This window comes from Pelodiscus sinensis, chromosome 31, assembly GCF_049634645.1.
Source record: "Pelodiscus sinensis isolate JC-2024 chromosome 31, ASM4963464v1, whole genome shotgun sequence".
NCBI classification, from domain to species: domain Eukaryota; kingdom Metazoa; phylum Chordata; order Testudines; family Trionychidae; genus Pelodiscus; species Pelodiscus sinensis.
Genome location: NC_134741.1, coordinates 6,015,004 through 6,031,504, shown reverse-complemented (window position 1 = coordinate 6,031,504; position 16,501 = coordinate 6,015,004). Strand labels below are relative to the sequence as shown.

At 51.0% G+C, this 16,501-nt stretch overlaps 2 protein-coding genes and 5 non-coding genes across 14 annotated transcripts in view; 3 read left to right on the top strand and 4 right to left on the bottom strand.

Annotated features, from left to right (window-relative positions):
- The window catches only part of LOC142821611 (uncharacterized), a 201,383-nt gene that overhangs the window by 67,352 nt on the left and 117,530 nt on the right, over positions 1 to 16,501 (bottom strand). The window lies entirely within an intron of this gene.
- The window catches only part of LOC102458690 (uncharacterized), a 73,111-nt gene that overhangs the window by 6,229 nt on the left and 50,381 nt on the right, over positions 1 to 16,501 (top strand). The window contains exons 6-8 of one of the 5 annotated variants that reach the window (XM_075913081.1): positions 840 to 1,040; positions 2,296 to 2,409; positions 2,669 to 4,828. The exons of 3 other annotated variants lie outside the window; for them this stretch is intronic. In XM_075913081.1, coding sequence (XP_075769196.1) covers positions 840 to 1,040; positions 2,296 to 2,409; positions 2,669 to 3,399 — 1,046 coding nt within the window. In that variant the 3' untranslated portion in view covers positions 3,400 to 4,828. Of the gene's footprint in view, positions 1 to 839; positions 1,041 to 2,295; positions 2,410 to 2,668; positions 4,829 to 16,501 lie in introns of those variants that run through there. One more of the 5 variants, XM_075913082.1, reaches the window with a different exon arrangement.
- On the bottom strand, positions 8,661 to 8,733 carry TRNAI-AAU (transfer RNA isoleucine (anticodon AAU)). Its single transcript has one exon. It is a non-coding gene; the product is annotated as a tRNA-Val (tRNA).
- On the top strand, positions 9,550 to 9,622 carry TRNAV-AAC (transfer RNA valine (anticodon AAC)). Its single transcript has one exon. It is a non-coding gene; the product is annotated as a tRNA-Val (tRNA).
- TRNAA-AGC (transfer RNA alanine (anticodon AGC)) lies at positions 12,992 to 13,064 on the bottom strand. The gene has a single exon. It is a non-coding gene; the product is annotated as a tRNA-Ala (tRNA).
- On the top strand, positions 14,521 to 14,629 carry TRNAL-CAA (transfer RNA leucine (anticodon CAA)). Its single transcript has 2 exons — positions 14,521 to 14,558; positions 14,584 to 14,629. It is a non-coding gene; the product is annotated as a tRNA-Leu (tRNA).
- On the bottom strand, positions 15,373 to 15,445 carry TRNAV-AAC (transfer RNA valine (anticodon AAC)). Its single transcript has one exon. It is a non-coding gene; the product is annotated as a tRNA-Val (tRNA).

Sequence of the window (16,501 nt, the reverse complement as noted above, 5' to 3'; positions counted from 1 at the left end):
ATGGGATTGTCATTAAAATTACCAACTAAACCCAGTGACCACGGCACACACAGCTCAGTGAGAGTCAATAAATGGAAGTTGCAGCCGGAGAATTTCAGGCTAGAAAGGAGGCACAAATATTTTGTATGGAAGAGGATTCGCTGCTGAAACTAATAAGCAAAGAACTGGTGGATTCTCCATCTCTTAATGTCTTCAGATCAACACTAGTCAACTTTCTAGAAAACATGCTTTGGGGAAACAGAGCTTTGTGCCTGGGTAGCTGGGCTAAGTGTAATGGCTTGTGCCACAGAGGGGGACAGACTGCATGACTGAGGATATCTTCTGATCCCATGAACCCACAAATTTTAAGATCTCATCCTGCAAACGCTCAGCGCACATGTTTAATAATATGCATCTGAAAACTTGTAATAACTTCACTGATTCTCTGTTGTGGAAAGGGTTTATAAAGTCTCTGTCAGATGAGAGAACCAAAGTTTGTGCTGCAAATCAATCAACGAAGACTAAAGATTATGAATACTGCAGTCTAAATTTAATTTAACCTATGTCCATGTTCAGGCAGATGAATATGTGGCTTGTTAACAGAAACACTGGGTGCTGAGAACTGAATCCCATTATTGCAGGCATAGTAATGTAATTCAAGCCATGCACTAAGAGAAATAAATATGGCTGTGGGATCTAACTTCTCTGTGACTTTTATGGACTATCTAGACTCAGCATTTGCCCAAAAAGGCAGAGTCCAGCATGTTTTTCACTGGGGACAGAGTCTGGGCAGAATTGGGGTGTGGAAAGGATTAAAGCCCTTTTAAAAATATCTTTATTTGTCCTTCTCCCCCTACTAGGCTGCAGAACACCCATGTCTGTCTCCAGCTCAGCCCCTGGCCTGCAGCGCCAGGGACAGGAAATGGCCGTGGCGGAGCCGGTGACCTTTGAGGAGGTGGCTGTGCATTTCTCTGAGGAGGAATGGGCTCTGCTGGATTCAGGCCAGAGAGCCCTCTACAGGGATGTGATGCAGGAGAACTATGAGGCTATGAGCTGGCTGGGTGAGGATTCCTGTCCCCTTGGGTAACAGAAGCTGGGTGGGCTCTGGAGCACTTGGGTTGGGTTTGGTTCAGGATCCCTCATTACCTGCAACCCCAATATCAGTAGTATCTGCCTCTGTAGTCCAGGCCCCTGTGTGAGAGACTGTCCCTTCCATGCCCCTTCCCAGGGGAAGCATATTCAAGGACATCACAATGGTACTGCTCTTCCCACAGCCAAGGTCTCATTGTGGTTCCCACTATCTTGCCCATGTTGTGCCTTGGACAGAGGTGTCAATGGAAGGACCCAGGAAGGAACGGCTGGCACCAGAGTTGTGGGGCTGAGTGCGGCTGCTGTTAGTGCCTGCAGGGTCCCCTTGCGCTGTTGTGCTGAGCCCCTGGAAGGAAGGCGCCAACTCAGAGTCCATTCCTGCCTCTGGTAGAGTCATGCAGGCCCAGCTGGCTGCAAGAGGAAGGCTGGGAAACCACACAACGATTGCTGCTGACAGAGTAGAACCAAGGCTGCAGAGGGGGAGCTGAGCTGCAGGAACACCCACGAGCAGCAGAGAAGCAACACACCCCGTCTCCACTTTGGCCAGCCACAGAACAGCCCAACACTGCTCTGGCTGGCCGTAGGACTGACAGCTGTTGTGGGCAGCTGGCAGGGCCTACCCAGAGACTGTCAGTCAGAATCAGGAATATGAAGCATAGTCAGGGCCTGAAACAGCCAGCCCAGGATTCATTTTCCTGCTCAGACAACTTCTCCTGCCTCCTTCTGGCTCAAGTCGAGCATCTGTACCCAGGAGTAGGTCAAGTTAGCTCCCAGCCAAGAGCTTTGTGGACAGAGCCCTTAGGGCTCTCGAGCTCTGCTGGATCCTTTCCCTCCAGCCCTAGTGACCTAATGTGGCAGCTCAAATCTGAGCCCTGACTGAGGGCATGTCAGTCCTGAAAGACCTTGAGCACTCCGCTTATGAGCAGTGTGTCCCTGTCGTGCCCAAGTATGGAACGGGCCCTGAGGAAGACTGAGTTGTACCCTGGAGAATGCAGCAGAGCGCTCAGTTCCCCTGGGGAGTCAGCTCGGTCATTCATGAGGTGGGGCGGGGATGCACTTATACTGCAGATGAGTGCATCCTGAGATTTTGTAGCAGCCAGAGCACAGTCTCTGCAAGGTGGGGAAGGAGCCTCTCTGGGTGGGAGACTCAGATCCTGGCTTTGGAAGCAGGAATGGCACAGACCTTAATGAACAAGATCATCACTTGGTTAATTGCTTCCCGAATAGGATTTCCAGTTTCCAAAGCCCATGTGCTCTCCTGGGTGGAGAAAGGGGAAGAGCTGCGGATCCCAGATCTCCAAGGCTGTGAGGAAGGGGAGATCATCAGTGACACCTGCACAGGTGAGAAATCAAGTAATGTGACTCAGAAACCAATTTCTATGTTCTCATAGCAGATGTCAGTTGCCTGTTTTCATCAAATCTGACTGTCCCTTCTGTCTGAGGGTGCTGGGTAGGGAAATGGTTATGCGGGAGCAGGGTGAACTCAGCTGATGATTATTGAACCTTTCCAGCATTTTTTGGGTGCGTCCCATTTTCTATTCGCTGTTCAGATTTTTTTCTTTCAGCTCAGCACAGAGAATGATTTCTCTCTCTATCCCAGCAGGTGTTGGGATGCTGAATGAAAACAGTGAGAGGAGTCTTCGGCAGGATGGACCTGAGCGAATGGCTCCATGTGGGGTATTAGTGGGAAGATCTGAAGGGCATGTTTCTCAGAGTCCTGAGAAAGGAGAGACTTGTGAAAGTCAGCATAGCCTACAAAGGCAGCCGGGAAACCATCCAGGAGTGGGACTGGGTAAATCCAGTCCCAAGAACAGAAGGCTGATAACAAACACAGAAACTGTTCAAAAGAAAATCCCCCATCAACAGTCATCGTGCACTTGCAGTGACTATGCAACTCCTATTAAACATGAAAGAGCCCAAACAGGAGAGAAACCCTTCAAATGCTCTGATTGTGAGAAAAGCTTCAGTTGGAGGTCACAACTTATCAACCATAGGAGAACCCACACAGGAGAACAGCCCTTTAGCGGTTCTGTCCGTCGGAAAGGTTTCAGTCACAACAAAAGCCTGATTAATCATCAGAAAACCCACACAAGGGAGAAACCCTTCAGCTGCTCTGACTGTGGGAAAAGCTTCAGTCAGAGGTCAAATCTTGTTGACCATATGCGAACGCACACAGGAGAGAAACCCTTCATCTGCTCTGACTGTGGGAAAAGCTTCAGTCAGAGCGCAAGCCTTTTTAAACACAGGAGATCTCATACAGGAGAGAAACCCTTCAGCTGCTCTGACTGTGGGAAAACCTTCAGTGAGAGCTCAAGCCTTCTTAGACATTAGAGATCTCATACAGGAGAGAAACCCTTCAGCTGCTCTGACTGTGGGAAAAGTTTTAGTCGTAGGTCACATCTTGTTAGACATAGGAGATCTCACACAGGGGAGAAACCCTTTAACTGCTCTGACTGTGGGAAATGCTATAGTGAGAGTTCAAGCCTTGTTGTACATCAGAGAACCCACACAAGAGAGAAGCCCTTTAGTGATTGAGCCCATAGCGGTTGAGTAAAATTTTCTCTATGGGCACAATCCAGCCCACCTCGGGCTTTGATCCTGTCCACAAGGTAGTGCCAGGCTTCACTTCCAAATAGGCATGTGCTGAGGGGGAAAGAGCTCAGTTCTGCCCCCTCTTCCTACAGTGTAGCCCAGTGTTTCCCAACCAGGGTTCCATAGACCATCGTCAGGGGTTCCATGAGAAATCATGGAATAAATAAATAAAAATTTTGAAATTCCAAATATCCCTCAAAATATTGTGGGAATATTTGTCCGGCTTCCCAGTATTTCTGCTTCCCAGTATTCTCCACATTTCTAGTCTTTTCTAGTGCACGTTATGATCGTTCGCTATTTTGTAGATTTGTTGTCTTTGTGTAGTTTTGTAATTAACATTTTTACAGAAACTGTGGTTGTTTTTGTGTATCTAAAATCTCACCCGTGTAACAGTATTTTCATACGGCCGTCGAAAATAAAAAAAAATGTGGAAGTATGTGAAAAGAAGGCATGCCAGTGAAGGAGAGGACAGTGAAAATGAATCAAAATTATCAGAGCCAAGTACGAGTGAAACAGGAAGAGAAGTGACTGATATTAAAAAAACTCGCCTTTACAATTACAGTTACTTGGCCATGGGTTTTACGTGGACTGGAGATGAAAATTGCCCCGTTCCATAGTGCATTGTTTGCAGGGGAAAACTAACACAGCTATGACCCCGGCCAAGTTAAACTGATTCTTCACTACTAATCATGGCTGCTTGTCAAATAAAACAGTTGATTACTTTCAATGACTTTTGGATTCACAAGGAAAACAATGTAAAGTTTTTGAGAAGAAGGTAACTATCAGTGAAAAGGGTCAAGAAGCAACTATTTAGTAGCTGAGCTAGTTGCACAAAAAATGAAAAGTCACACTATTGCTAAAAGCCTAATAATGCCTGCTTGTAAAATAATAGTGAGTACAATGATAGGCAAAGAGGCTGAAAGTGAAATTGACAAAGTTCCTGGTTTTAATAATACTATTAGTAGGCATGTGGATGACGTCACACAACATTGAAGATGTCTTGTCTGAAATACTAAAAAAATACTAACTTTGCTCTCCAAGTCGACGAGTCAACAGATGTAACAAGTAAAGCTCAGCTGTTGGCATTTGTATGATTTGAAAATGAAGGTGAAATAATGAAAAAATTTTGTTTTTGTAAAGAGCTGTCAGAAATGACCAAAGGTCAAGACATTTTCAACATCTTGTCTTCTTATTTGGAATCCTGTTGTTTATCATGGAGCGGACAGGGTGTCTCTGCCCCTCACTGAAGCCGGCCCCCGGACCTCGGGACGGAGAGTATGGGGAGGGACCACGTGGAGACAGGTTACGCGCCGGGAAGCCGCAGCCAGGAAAGGGCCGAGGCAAGGGCAGGCAGAGGAGCGGAGAACACTACCCACCCAACAGGGCCAGCACGGACGGATGATGTCACCCATGATGTCAAGCGGGCGATGTGGAAGGGTGGGGCCGAGGACACATGGGGCGACCAGGGAAGGGGAGCTGCACTCGTTATAGGGGGCTGAGAGCGGTAAGTCTAGTCTCGACCCGAAGGTTGGGAACTAGTGAAAGCATGGGGGAAGAAGTAGCCCAGGGTGGGGCTGCGGAACCCGCAAGTGGAGGGTTTAGGGGTTGCGACCCTCTCCACTTAGCAGGAACGAGTGTCCCCGCCTTCGGGTCCTGGGCTGGGGCTCAGAGAGAGGGAGGGCCTGAGCCCCCTTCCCCGATCCTAGGGGCCAGCCAACAAAATACGCTGGAGGGTTATATCCGGTATCAATGTTGTTAGGAGTAAAGCAAATGGTAGAGAACTAAAAAGCAGGTGTCTGCACCAACAAACAATCGCCGCACGGTGAGGGGGAGGGGGTGTAACTGAGGGAACTTGTAATACCTCCTCAATTATTGGCTCAATAAAACTCTGTTACACTCATCAAAGAAAAAAACCCTGATGTCCTAATGACCCACTGCTTCCTCCACCGGGAAGTTCTTGTTCCAAAAACTATTGGGGAGGATTTAAAACAAGCCCTTGATGTAGCTGTGAACATGGTCAATTTTATAAAGCAGTACCCTCTTAAGTCACGCCTGTTTGCAAAGCTGTGTAAAAATATGCAACAAGACCATGTGACTCTTCTACACACCGATGTTAGGTGGCTTTCGAGAGGGAAAGTTTTAATGAAGGTATTTGAGCTGGAGGGGAACTACTGCTTTTCTTCAAAAATAATAAAGGCAGTTTTTCTAACTTTCTTGAAGATACAAAATGGCTGCTGAAACTAGCCTACTTAGCAGATACTTATCAGCACTGAAACACCTGGAATGCCACCATGCAGGGACTAAAAGAAAATAGTCAAACTTCCACAGACAAACTTCTTGCATTCAAGAATAAACTCAAGGTTTGGAAAAGACACCTTTCAAGTGGAAATATTGAAATGCTTCCACTCCTACTTCAGTTTCAGAGTCAGACAGATTATAAAGAAGTCATCCCATTAATTACCAGTCATTTGGAACCACTGACAAAAAAGCTTGACCAATACTTTCCTTCTTTGTCATCAGAAATGTATGACAGGATTCGGAACCTTTTTGTTGCGTTCTCACAAAATTTACTCGGTCTGCAAGAAGAACAACTGACTGAATTACAGTGCGATTGAATTTTGAAGATAAAATGCAATGAAGTGCCGCTTGATGTGTTTTGGATTTCAATAAGAAGAGAGTATCCTGTGATCTCAGTAAAAGCAGTGAACATCTTACTCCAGTTTTCAACTTCTTATTTCTGTGAACAAGCTTTCTCATATCTTACAAATATTGAAAGCAAAGAAAGAAATAGTCTGCTGTCTGTTGAGGAAGAACTGCGAGTGTGTTTGTCAAAAATTCGGCCAAGAATTCAACATTTGTGCAAAAAGAAACAAGCCCAAGTGTCACACTGAAAGTAAACTTTATATTGACTTTAGATGTGAACTTTATTTTGATTTGATATTTTGATATTTGAAAAAAAATTAGATAATGCTCCAATTTTTTTCTTACAATGTAAGCTGACTTTTTACAAATAAAATAACAACTCTTTACAAATAAATTTTCTTTACAACAATTTAGCTGTACAGGCAGTCCCCGACTTACGCGGATCTGACTTATGTCGGATTCGCACTTATGAACGGGGCTTTTCTCACCCCAGAGCTCCCAGGCGGCGGGTCGCCACCCGTGTCCTCCGGGGCGAGAAAAGCTTCTCCCGGTCTCCCTGGTCTGCTGGGGGGGTCCAGCAAAGCCACTGGACCCCCCCCAGCAGACCAGGGACACCTGAGCAAAGCCGCCGCCTGGGCGGCTTTGTTCGTTTGCCCGGGAGCAAAGCCGCCCAGGCAGCGGGACTCCCGCCACCTGGGCAGCTTTGCTCCTGTCCCCCTGGTCTGCTGGGGGGGGGTCCAGCGGCTTTCTGGACCCCCCCAGCAGACCAGGGGGACAGGAGCAAAGCCGCCCAGGCAGACCAGGCTTTTGTTGCGGGACGCCTCGGGTAGAGCAGCTGGGGTGCTGCCGGGTTGGTCCTGTGGGAACCTACCGGGCAGCGCCCCAGCTGTTCTGTCCCAGGCTCCAGATTCAGCAGCTGTTGAAACTGATCAGGCTGATTCCAGGAAGCTGGGGGCAGAGCAACTCTGCCTCCGGCTTCCTGTAGTCAGCCCCTGGTCAGTTTCAGTGGCAGCAGCTGAATCTGGAGCCAGTTCCAACTTACATACAAATTCAACTTAAGAACAAACCTATAGTCCCTATCTTGTATGTAACCCGGGGACTGCCTGTAATTGAATTGCGCTCCCCGCTGTCAGCTTTTTCTGGCCAACTAAACATTTTCATAGGTAGGAGTTCCTTGGGATATGAAAAAATATTTTAGGGGTTCCTCCATGGGTAAAAGGTTGGTAATCACTGGGCTAATCAGCTGAAGATGATTTGTTAGTGCCAAGCTGTGGCCAGAATGGATGATGTAGTGATCCAAGACACACATATTTCTAGGGGAGCTGAGAGGCTCCCGCTTTATGTTGACACATGACAGAGCCTGGGATGGAATCACGGGCCTTTAGATCTTCAGTCTAAGGCTCACCCCCACTGAATTACTTTGACTGCTGCAAGCAGGCCTGTCTGGCCTGTAATTCTCTGTCTGGATGTTGGCAGCCGTGCCACACAAAATGGACATTGTCATGCACTGCCCAGGAAGGCGAGACTGGCCTTTCCACAGCGCCCCTCCCTCACAGCCCAGAGCCAAGGTTCCCTCTAAGCCAGGCCTGGGCAATATAGACGAAAGTGCTGGATCCAGCCCACCAAGCCACCAGATCAGGCCTGGGAATGCAGGGAGAAGCCTCAGGCAGATTCCGTACTTTCCCCAGCCCCCGTGCACCACTGAAAAAAGGGGCTGCTGGGCACTTTGGCTATGTCTACGCTGACGGGTTCTTGTGCAAGAACCCGCAGAGCCTCCACACTTCCCGCCCACTCTTGCGCAAGGAAATTTACAGTACGGCGTGGTAAGAGAGGGCTTCTTGCGCAAGAGCTATTCTCTTTTCTAACATGTAAGCCCTCTTGCACAAGAGCTCTTGCGCAAGAGGGCAGCGTGGACGCGCAGCAGGGGTTTCTTGCACAAGAGAGCATCCATACTGCCATGGATGCTCTTGCACAAAAGCACGTGGTAGTGTGGATGAGTTCTTCCACAAGAGTTCTTGCACAAGAACCCACCAGTGTAGACATGGCCTTTGTGTTTCACAGCAGTGGGGGAGAAGTCACATGCCCTGTCCTTCTTTCTGGGGAAAGTAGGCCAGGACAAGACCCTTTTAGCCACTAGGCCTGTGCAGGCTGGAGTCTCCTCCTACCAGATCTCTGGCCTGCTTCCTGCAAAGCCTCCAACAGGTGCCTGTCCTGACTCCTCTGGCTTCCCCAGGGGCATTCTCAACTGATGTCACCCCCCTGTCATGTGGGAGTTGGGCTCATCCCAGGCACAGGTCAGGCAGCAGGAGCTGCGCTTACCTGGGCACTAAGGTGAGCTGCAATAAGAGAGGAGCCGGTGTTTCTGCCTGGCTTTGAACCAGGGACCTTTTGTGTGTTAGACAAACATGATTGCCACCACACCACAGAAACGCCCATGAAGTCTACTTTTTCTGGACTTAAACTTGGACATATGTTCTGTTACTAACTCTTGCCGAATGCTTTGGGGGGAAAGGCCGAGCAAGAACAGGGAATAAGACACCCGCCTCCCCCCCTGCTACTTCTCTAGACTTGTGCTCCCAACACTGGGAAGGTGGCAAGGGCTTTGTGACGCAGGAGGGGTGACCCACGTCACCTCCCCAGCATTGCCCCCCTGCAGGGATGGACCTTTGGGGACAGGCCCAGACTCCCCGACCTCTCACCCAGCTCCTGTCACACTCCAGAGCACAGCAGCTCCCAGGAGTAGGGCTGAGCTGACACCCCCAAGAAATCACAAGGGCGTGTGGCACTGGATCTCCTGTCGCAGCAATTGCAGTCAGAGCCCTGCCTTGCCAGTGCCAGTCACAGCGGCCTCTGCACCTTTGACACCCAATGTACAACCATTCTCCATTTCCCTCCAGCCTCCCAGCCCTGGCTGTATCTGGCTCCCTGGGCACAGAAGGCTACAGCTCAGTGGGCAGAGGCTGTAACATGCACATCTTCCCCCAGCCACTGGGATTGTGGAGTTGGCCTTGAGGTTTGGCAGGGTTGGGAGGAGGGAGAAGTGCAGGAAACATTGATCATCTGGCTTGCAAACCACTGGGCTTTGCAGTTTAGGTTGGAGTCCCCAGGTGGGGGCCCGGCCTTGATCAGTTTGGCCCCTTCCTGAGGGCACAGAATTAACAAGAGAGAATTCCTTCCCCTGCAGCAATTTGAGTTGGCCAAAGAGTTAGTAACAGGATATTTCAGCAAGAAGAAGCTCTTTTAGGTGTTTCTGTGGTGTAGTGGTTATCACATTTGCCTAACACGCAAAAGGTCCCTGGTTCGAAGCCTGGCAGAAATACAGCATCTTCTCTTATTGTGGGTGCCCAGGTAAGTGCAGCTCCTCCTGCCTGACCTGGGCTTGGGATGAGCCCAACTCCCATGTGACAGAGGGGGGTGACATCAGCTCAGTGCCCCTGGGTGCCAGTCTTGGGAAGGGAGATGAGTCAGCTCAGGCACCTGTTGGAGGCTTCTGGATCAGCCTCCCTGTCCTCAGAGGCTGGAGTATGGGCTGGCTCTTCCTGCTGCCTCCCTTGTGTGACTGGCCCAAGGAGGAAGCGAGGCAGGAATGGGACGGAGGAGGAAAGCCAAGCTGAGGGAGGCAGGGCAGGGCAGAAGCTCAGTGAGCTAGTGTGAGCAGAGCCCCCCCCTTTGTTCTGCCAAGAGAGGGGCCCCATGGCTGAGCTGGCCCAGGTACAGGGGAGGTGAGGGAGGACACAGCCAATGCAGAGTAAGGACGAGCCAATGGGCATCCAGATCATACCCTTGTAGAATGGATGGAAACAGAAACCAGACACACACACACAGCCAGTTTGAATTGGTTCCAGCTGAGGGACGGGTTTCTCTGGTTTCTGTGCATTGGCACTAGAGCACGTGAGGGGTTTGTGGTCGTTTGAAGAATCCCTGTTCAATAGAAATACAAAGTGTGACACACCTGGAGATGTAAACGTTTCATTTAAATTGATGAGCTTTTTATGGGGGCACTTGTTACACCCCCATTGCCACCATGTGTTTGCATCCAGTGTTGGGAACGGAGCAGGAAACGAGGCTTTTGTATAACACACATCTCAGGTGGGAGGGACTCTCACTGATCCCAGAGTGTGACTGGTCCTAACAAGGGATTTGCCCTGAAAGCAGCAGAGCTGGGGTAGGACAGAAAGTCCTGGGAGAGGAAGCAGCTGGAGGGAGCCAGGAGAGCAGAGGCCAGCCTGAGAGCTGCCCACTACACTTTCACCCTACAGGTCCCATGGTGTAAGGGGCAGTACTCAGGACTCTGAATCTTGCAATCTGAGTTCAAATCTCAGTGGGACCTGTTGGGCCTCAGCTGGTTGTTACAAGGTTCTGTTAGATGCTTCAGCTTCCATGCACTGAGGTTCAACAAAGAGAGTTTTGTTCCTCTTGCTGGGTGTCTGAGGCCACTGGAGCTCCATCTCCAGAGGGAGCTGGCCGGCGGGAAGGGCCTGATGCCATCAAAGCTGCAGGGCAGGTCACCCACCTGGCCTCTGAGCTCAGCCCGTGCTGGAGGCAGCCAGACAGTGTGAGCGGGTCAAAGGGGAGATTGGGGGAAGGGTCCTGAGTCCTGGCTCCCAGCAATGCACCTTGGCACAAAGACCAATGGCCCCTGAACAAAGTGCATTGTGGGAATAAGAGTTGGGACAGCAGGAAAGGGGCCGGCCCCTCAGTACCAGGGCGCAGGCAGGAGAAGATGGGAGTGAATCCTGCTACCTCTGCCATGGCTTAGCCCGGGAGGGCTCGGGTCTAGCAATTTTTCACCCCAGCTTTGTGGGAAGCCAAGTAGGAAGGGGCCACTGCAGGTGCACAACCCCCTGGCCTGCTGTGTCTGTGGGAAGGGTTCAAGCCCCTTGCTGGGTGAAGCCCTTCTTAAACTCACATTCTCAGTTTGCAAACAATTCACCTTCAGCGTTCACCAGGGTTTTAGAAAGAAAAAGTCTAGTCCTGGGGTCCAGCTTTAGTAGAACCAGAGAGAGAACCAACTGCAATTTCCATCTTCTGAGGAGAAGGGAAGAGGATTTTCTTCTCCTCAGTTCTAGCCACATCAGCCCAGGGAGGAGAAAAAATAACCCTCTGCCCGCTGATTGTCCCCTGTCAGCTTCTGTAGCTTCACCTCCTGCTTTGAGCTACAAATCTCAAGGGGCTGGTGAGGAAATGAGGAGCTGGCAGCTCGGGTGAGTCGCTTCCATGAGAACAAGAGGTGGAGTGTTCACAAGGTGCAGAGCAGGGTGCTAGAAAGTTTTGAAATTTGCGTAGCTTTTTCCAGAAGAGCAGTGCAGTGTAGACACAGCCTGAGTGTTGCTCAGCACTAGTAGGAGACAGGGAGGGACGCAGCCTTTCAAAACAACCCCAAACCCAACCCCAAGAACCAGCCCTTCCCTCCACCCTCACTGGGGTCTGCTGGGAACTGTCTGGACTCAAACCTACCCCGGTTTCACCCTAAGGATTCCCTGGTCTGTAAAAGCTGGAAATGAGAAAGCAGCTAAAGTGACACTCGTGGGACTTGAACCCACAACCTTTGAATGGTTAGCTGGGCTCACATGAATTGCTGTAGCTTAAAAGTCCAACATGCTTTCCATTGCACCACAGAGCCTGGTATCACTGCTCTTTGCTTTGCAGCATGGTAATTGCTGGGGGAAAAGAAAGGGGAGCCAGGTCTGCCTCTTTTGGGAGAGCAGGTAGGAAGAGGAAGGGGGCCATTGAGCCCCTAACAGTGAAAATAAGAGATGAGGACAAAGCTACAGCTGGAGAATGTGGGCATTGATCCCACTGCCTCTCGCATGCTAAGCAAGCGCTCTACCACTTGAGCTAATTCCCCTGCCCCTGAAAAACTCTGCTACCTCACCTACCTTGTTCCAGAGCCCGTAACGTCCCTGCAGCAAAAAAAAATTCAGGACCAGACTTGAGAGAGAAACTGCTGAGCTACACTTCATCTTCAAGTTTGACACAATCAACTCTGGATTAAACAAAGACTGTGAATGGCTTGCTAACTAGAAAAGCAGCTTCTCCTCTCTTGGAATTCACACCTCCAGATCAGCTGCTAGAAGTGGGCCTCATCCTCCTTGATTGGATCCACCTCGGCATCTCCAGCCTGATTCTGGCCTGCATATTTATACCTGCCTCTGGATATTTCCACTAAATGCATCTGACGAAGTGGGTCTTTGCCCACGAAAGCTTATGCTCCTACACTTCACTTAGTCTATAAGGTGCCACAGGACTCCTCACCGCTATAACGTCCCTGTGGCTGCCTAAGGCTTCTCTCTGAAAGGGCCACTTGTGAGACTGACACCCATGGGCCGGCAAGGTCAGAGGTTTAGGACGTGATGCTCATATCACACAGACACATCTTAAGAGCAAGGCCCTTATTTCAAACCATAACGGGCTCGCTGTTCCGACGTCCCTGCAAAGCTCATGTTGCGAGGAGTGAGGGATCGGAATTGTGATTTATTTGGAAACAAGTGCTGTGTAGCCAGCACCAAATTACAAAATAAGCTATTTCAAAATTGACTTGAAATAAGCTACCCAATTGCATCGCTTATTCTGAGCTATGGGACGCACCCTAGTGAGTTAGAGCCCAGCTCTGCCCCCAGCTTCCTGCCCACCCACAATGAGCTGAGGTGCTGCAAAAGTTCCTTGTAAGGGGGATTTTTCCCATCAGTGGAGAATGTGGGTATCAATCCCACTGCCTCTCGCATGCTAAGCGAGCGCTCTACCACTTGAGCTAATTCCCCTGCTGTATCAAAAGAGCCCCTCTTGGAGGCTCGTCCCTTCTCCACGGGGACGTCTGTCTTCTAGGTCAGTTAGTCAAGGGAAAGAAGAAGGCTCCGAAAAGGCTCCTCCTCACACTCGTGCTTGTGACCTTCGTTCTCTCTCTGGCCTCAAGGGCAGATCTCCAGAAGGAGACTCCCTGCAGCAAAGCCATGGGGGGCTCTGAGACTCCCTGCAGCAAAGTCTCTGAGGTTTCCTCTGCCCTGCAGCCTGTCCCACCTGGCCATTGTCATGGACTCTCTGTGAGGTCATCACCTTCCAGCCTCCTTTAGCCAATAACCTGAGGGGGCTGTGAAAGGCCCTTGTGATGTCACTGCCACACCCACCCCTGGCCTCCAGGGCTAATGTCCTGCCCCAGGCAGCCCCTTGGCATGGCTGAGCTGCTCCCAGGGGTGAAAGTGACACATTTCTTACAGGGACTGTTCTATTGGGCACCACCCCTTGGGTGGGGGGAGGCTTAAGGCAGGAAGCTGGGGGAGGGGTTGTGATAGGACAGTATCTGTAACAAATTACAGTGTGGAGTGGAGGGTGGGAGGCTCAAGACAGGGATTTGGGGATTGTGTGTTGGGGGTGGGGCTCAGGTCAGGGGTGAGGATGTGGAAGGGTAAAGAAGTCAGGGCACAGGATTAGGGCTGTGGGGTGCTTGGGGCTGGGACTGTGTGTGTGTGTTGAGGGGATCAATGGGACTAGATTCCCAGCTCCCTCTGCTCCGGGCTCCCTGAGGCCCTTTAACACACAAGGGCTTTCTCTGCAGTGCACTGAGGAGAGGAACCCCTGAGCCAGTGATGCCGCTTTGCCCAGGTTGGCAGGGACAGGAAGCAGGCCGGGTGCCCAGTAACCCCAGACAGATGTGCACATCTGCATGTGAGCAGCAGCTGTTGTGGGGCTCTAGAAATCTCCCCCTAGATCTAATTCCCCACGTGCCAGGCACCAGTCAAAGCCAGGGCTCCGGGGTCTCAAGCAGAGCACTGCGGGGGGCGGATACGTGTCTATTTGAGGCAGGTTCCTCACTCCCACGTCCCAGACACGTACTGTGGCACAAAGACCAATGGTCCCTGCACAAAGTGTGTCACAGGGATAAGCGTTAGCCCCGGGAACAAGCATCGCCCTGCAGAAGAGACACCCCTGGTATGGAGCCAACAAGCCCAGGAGCCACCCAGCTCAGGATCCCCAGGCACTGACACAGACTCCCTGGCACAGGAGTATCCCAAGCCTCCGTTCTGCCGGCCAGAGTTTTCTCCTCTTCTGTTTCTTGTCAGCTCCCTGCAAAACACCTCGCAACGTTAGATGAGGGTGAGTGGGGATAAACACAGCTGGGCTGTAGAGCGGCTGTTAGATGGGGAAAGAGAGGTGCTCCCGCCGCCTCCCCCAGCAACTCACACATGTAAGAAAACTGGCATTAGAGGTCTCGGCATGGGTGTCAGGATGGCCGAGTGGTCTAAGGTGCCAGACTCAAGGATGTGTCTTTCCCTTCGTTGGGTGTTCTGGTCTCCGAATGGAGGCGTGGGTTCAAATCCCACTCCTGACATGTCAACTGTTTTATATCTAGCGAGGTGACCTCATTTCTCCTGACATTATAGGAGCCCTTGCTCCTCCCACATGCTCATGAAAGCATTTCTCTTAGGCTGCATCTACACCGCAGCGTTCCTTGGGCATAACGGCCATTATACTGCAATAACAATGGGAGCGTCTACACAGCAATTCCATTATTCTGACGTCTGGAACGCTCCATCCAGACCAGTGGTCTGAGGAGCCAGGAGGTTTCCAGGCTGCAGACAGCCAAGCCCACAGGCAAAGACAAAGCAAAGTCCCAGCCACTTCCTGCTCAGCCCAGCGGGGTCTCTGTGTGGCCCCCAGACCTTTTGTTTGCCATTCCCCAGGTGCAGGGGCCCAGATTCAGCAACACTCACAGGCCCCACAGGAGGAGGCTGGTTTGATGCTTCACCCCACGGCCCAGAAATGAGCCTGCAGACTCCCCCTGTGCGCTGGAAGCCAGGTTTGCGTGGCTTTGTGTCCACTTGTACCAAAGGCGACAGCCACACTGCCCCGAAGGTGCACAGCCGCAGTAGTGGCACTTCCAGGGTGGGCCCTGGACTGTGTGGCTGCAATGACCTGGTCTCAGGCAAGGCACCACTGAGAAGTCTCAGGCCCCCCCCTCAGCGTTCTCCTATCTCAGCCTAACCTGCTGAGCTGTCTTCCACAAGCTCCTGAAAGCCAGCACACATGCTGCCTTGTGGGCAGCCAGGGGAACCGCAATAAGAGAAGACGCTGTGTTTCTGCCTGGCTTTGAACCAGGTACCTTTTGCGTGTTAGGCAAACGTGATAACCACTACACCACAGAAACACACATAAAAATCTTTCCTGCTACTGCACTTAAGCTTGGGCAAATATTCAGTTGCTAACCCTTTGGCCAACAGAGATTGCTGCGGGGCAAAGGAATTCTCTGTTGTCTATTTTGTGCTCTCAGGAGGGGACCAAACTGAAGGAGGCCGGGCCCCCGCCTGGGAACTCCAACCTAGACCCTGAGACCAAGGGGTTTACAAGCTTAATAATAAAAGTTCGCTGCATTTCTTCCTCCCACAACCCTGCAGAACTTCAAAACCTACAGTCCCACAGGAGATGTGCATGTTAGAGCCTCCAACCACTGAGCTGTAGCCTCCTGTGCCCAGGGAGCCAGACACTGCCTGGTGGGGAAGGCAGGAGGGAAATGGGGAATGGCCGAACTTTGTGAGGTAATGGTGTTATCTGGGACCGTATATAGAACGGTTTACAAGTGGGTCTGAGTAGGGCACCATGCCTTGGCAGTCTGAAGCTTTGTGTAATAAACAGGGTATCCTGGGTTCAATTTCTGGAGTTGCCTTGTTGCAGCCTTTGCTCACATTTTCCTACACCCTTCTGGGACACGGAAGAGGCCTCTCCAGTCACCCATGGAACTGCGGGTTCAGGAAAAGGCTGATTGGGGAGGATTGTTGGGAAGAAGGAAACCATAGAGGAGAAGCACCTGACACCCACATACCCTGACTCTCCATGACTGCAGGAGCTGCAGAGGTTTCACCCTCAGGCTCTCTAGGTGCTGATACCCCCAGGGAATCACAAGGGCGCGTGGTGCTGGCTCTCGTGTCCCAGCAATTGCAGTCAGAGCCCTGCCTTGCCAGTGCCAGTCACAGCAGCCTCTGCACCCGCTCCAGGCTTGTGGTTTCCTTCTTCCCAACGCTCCTCCCCAATCAGCCTTTTCCTGAAGCAGCAGTTCCATGGGTGGCCAGGGGAGGCCTCTCCTGTGTCCCAGAAGGACCTAGGAAAATGTGAGCAAAGGTTACAACAAGGCACCACTGGGAGTTGAACCCAGGATCTCTTGTTTATGAAGCAGGTGCTTTAGCCAACTAAGCCATGGTGCCCTCCT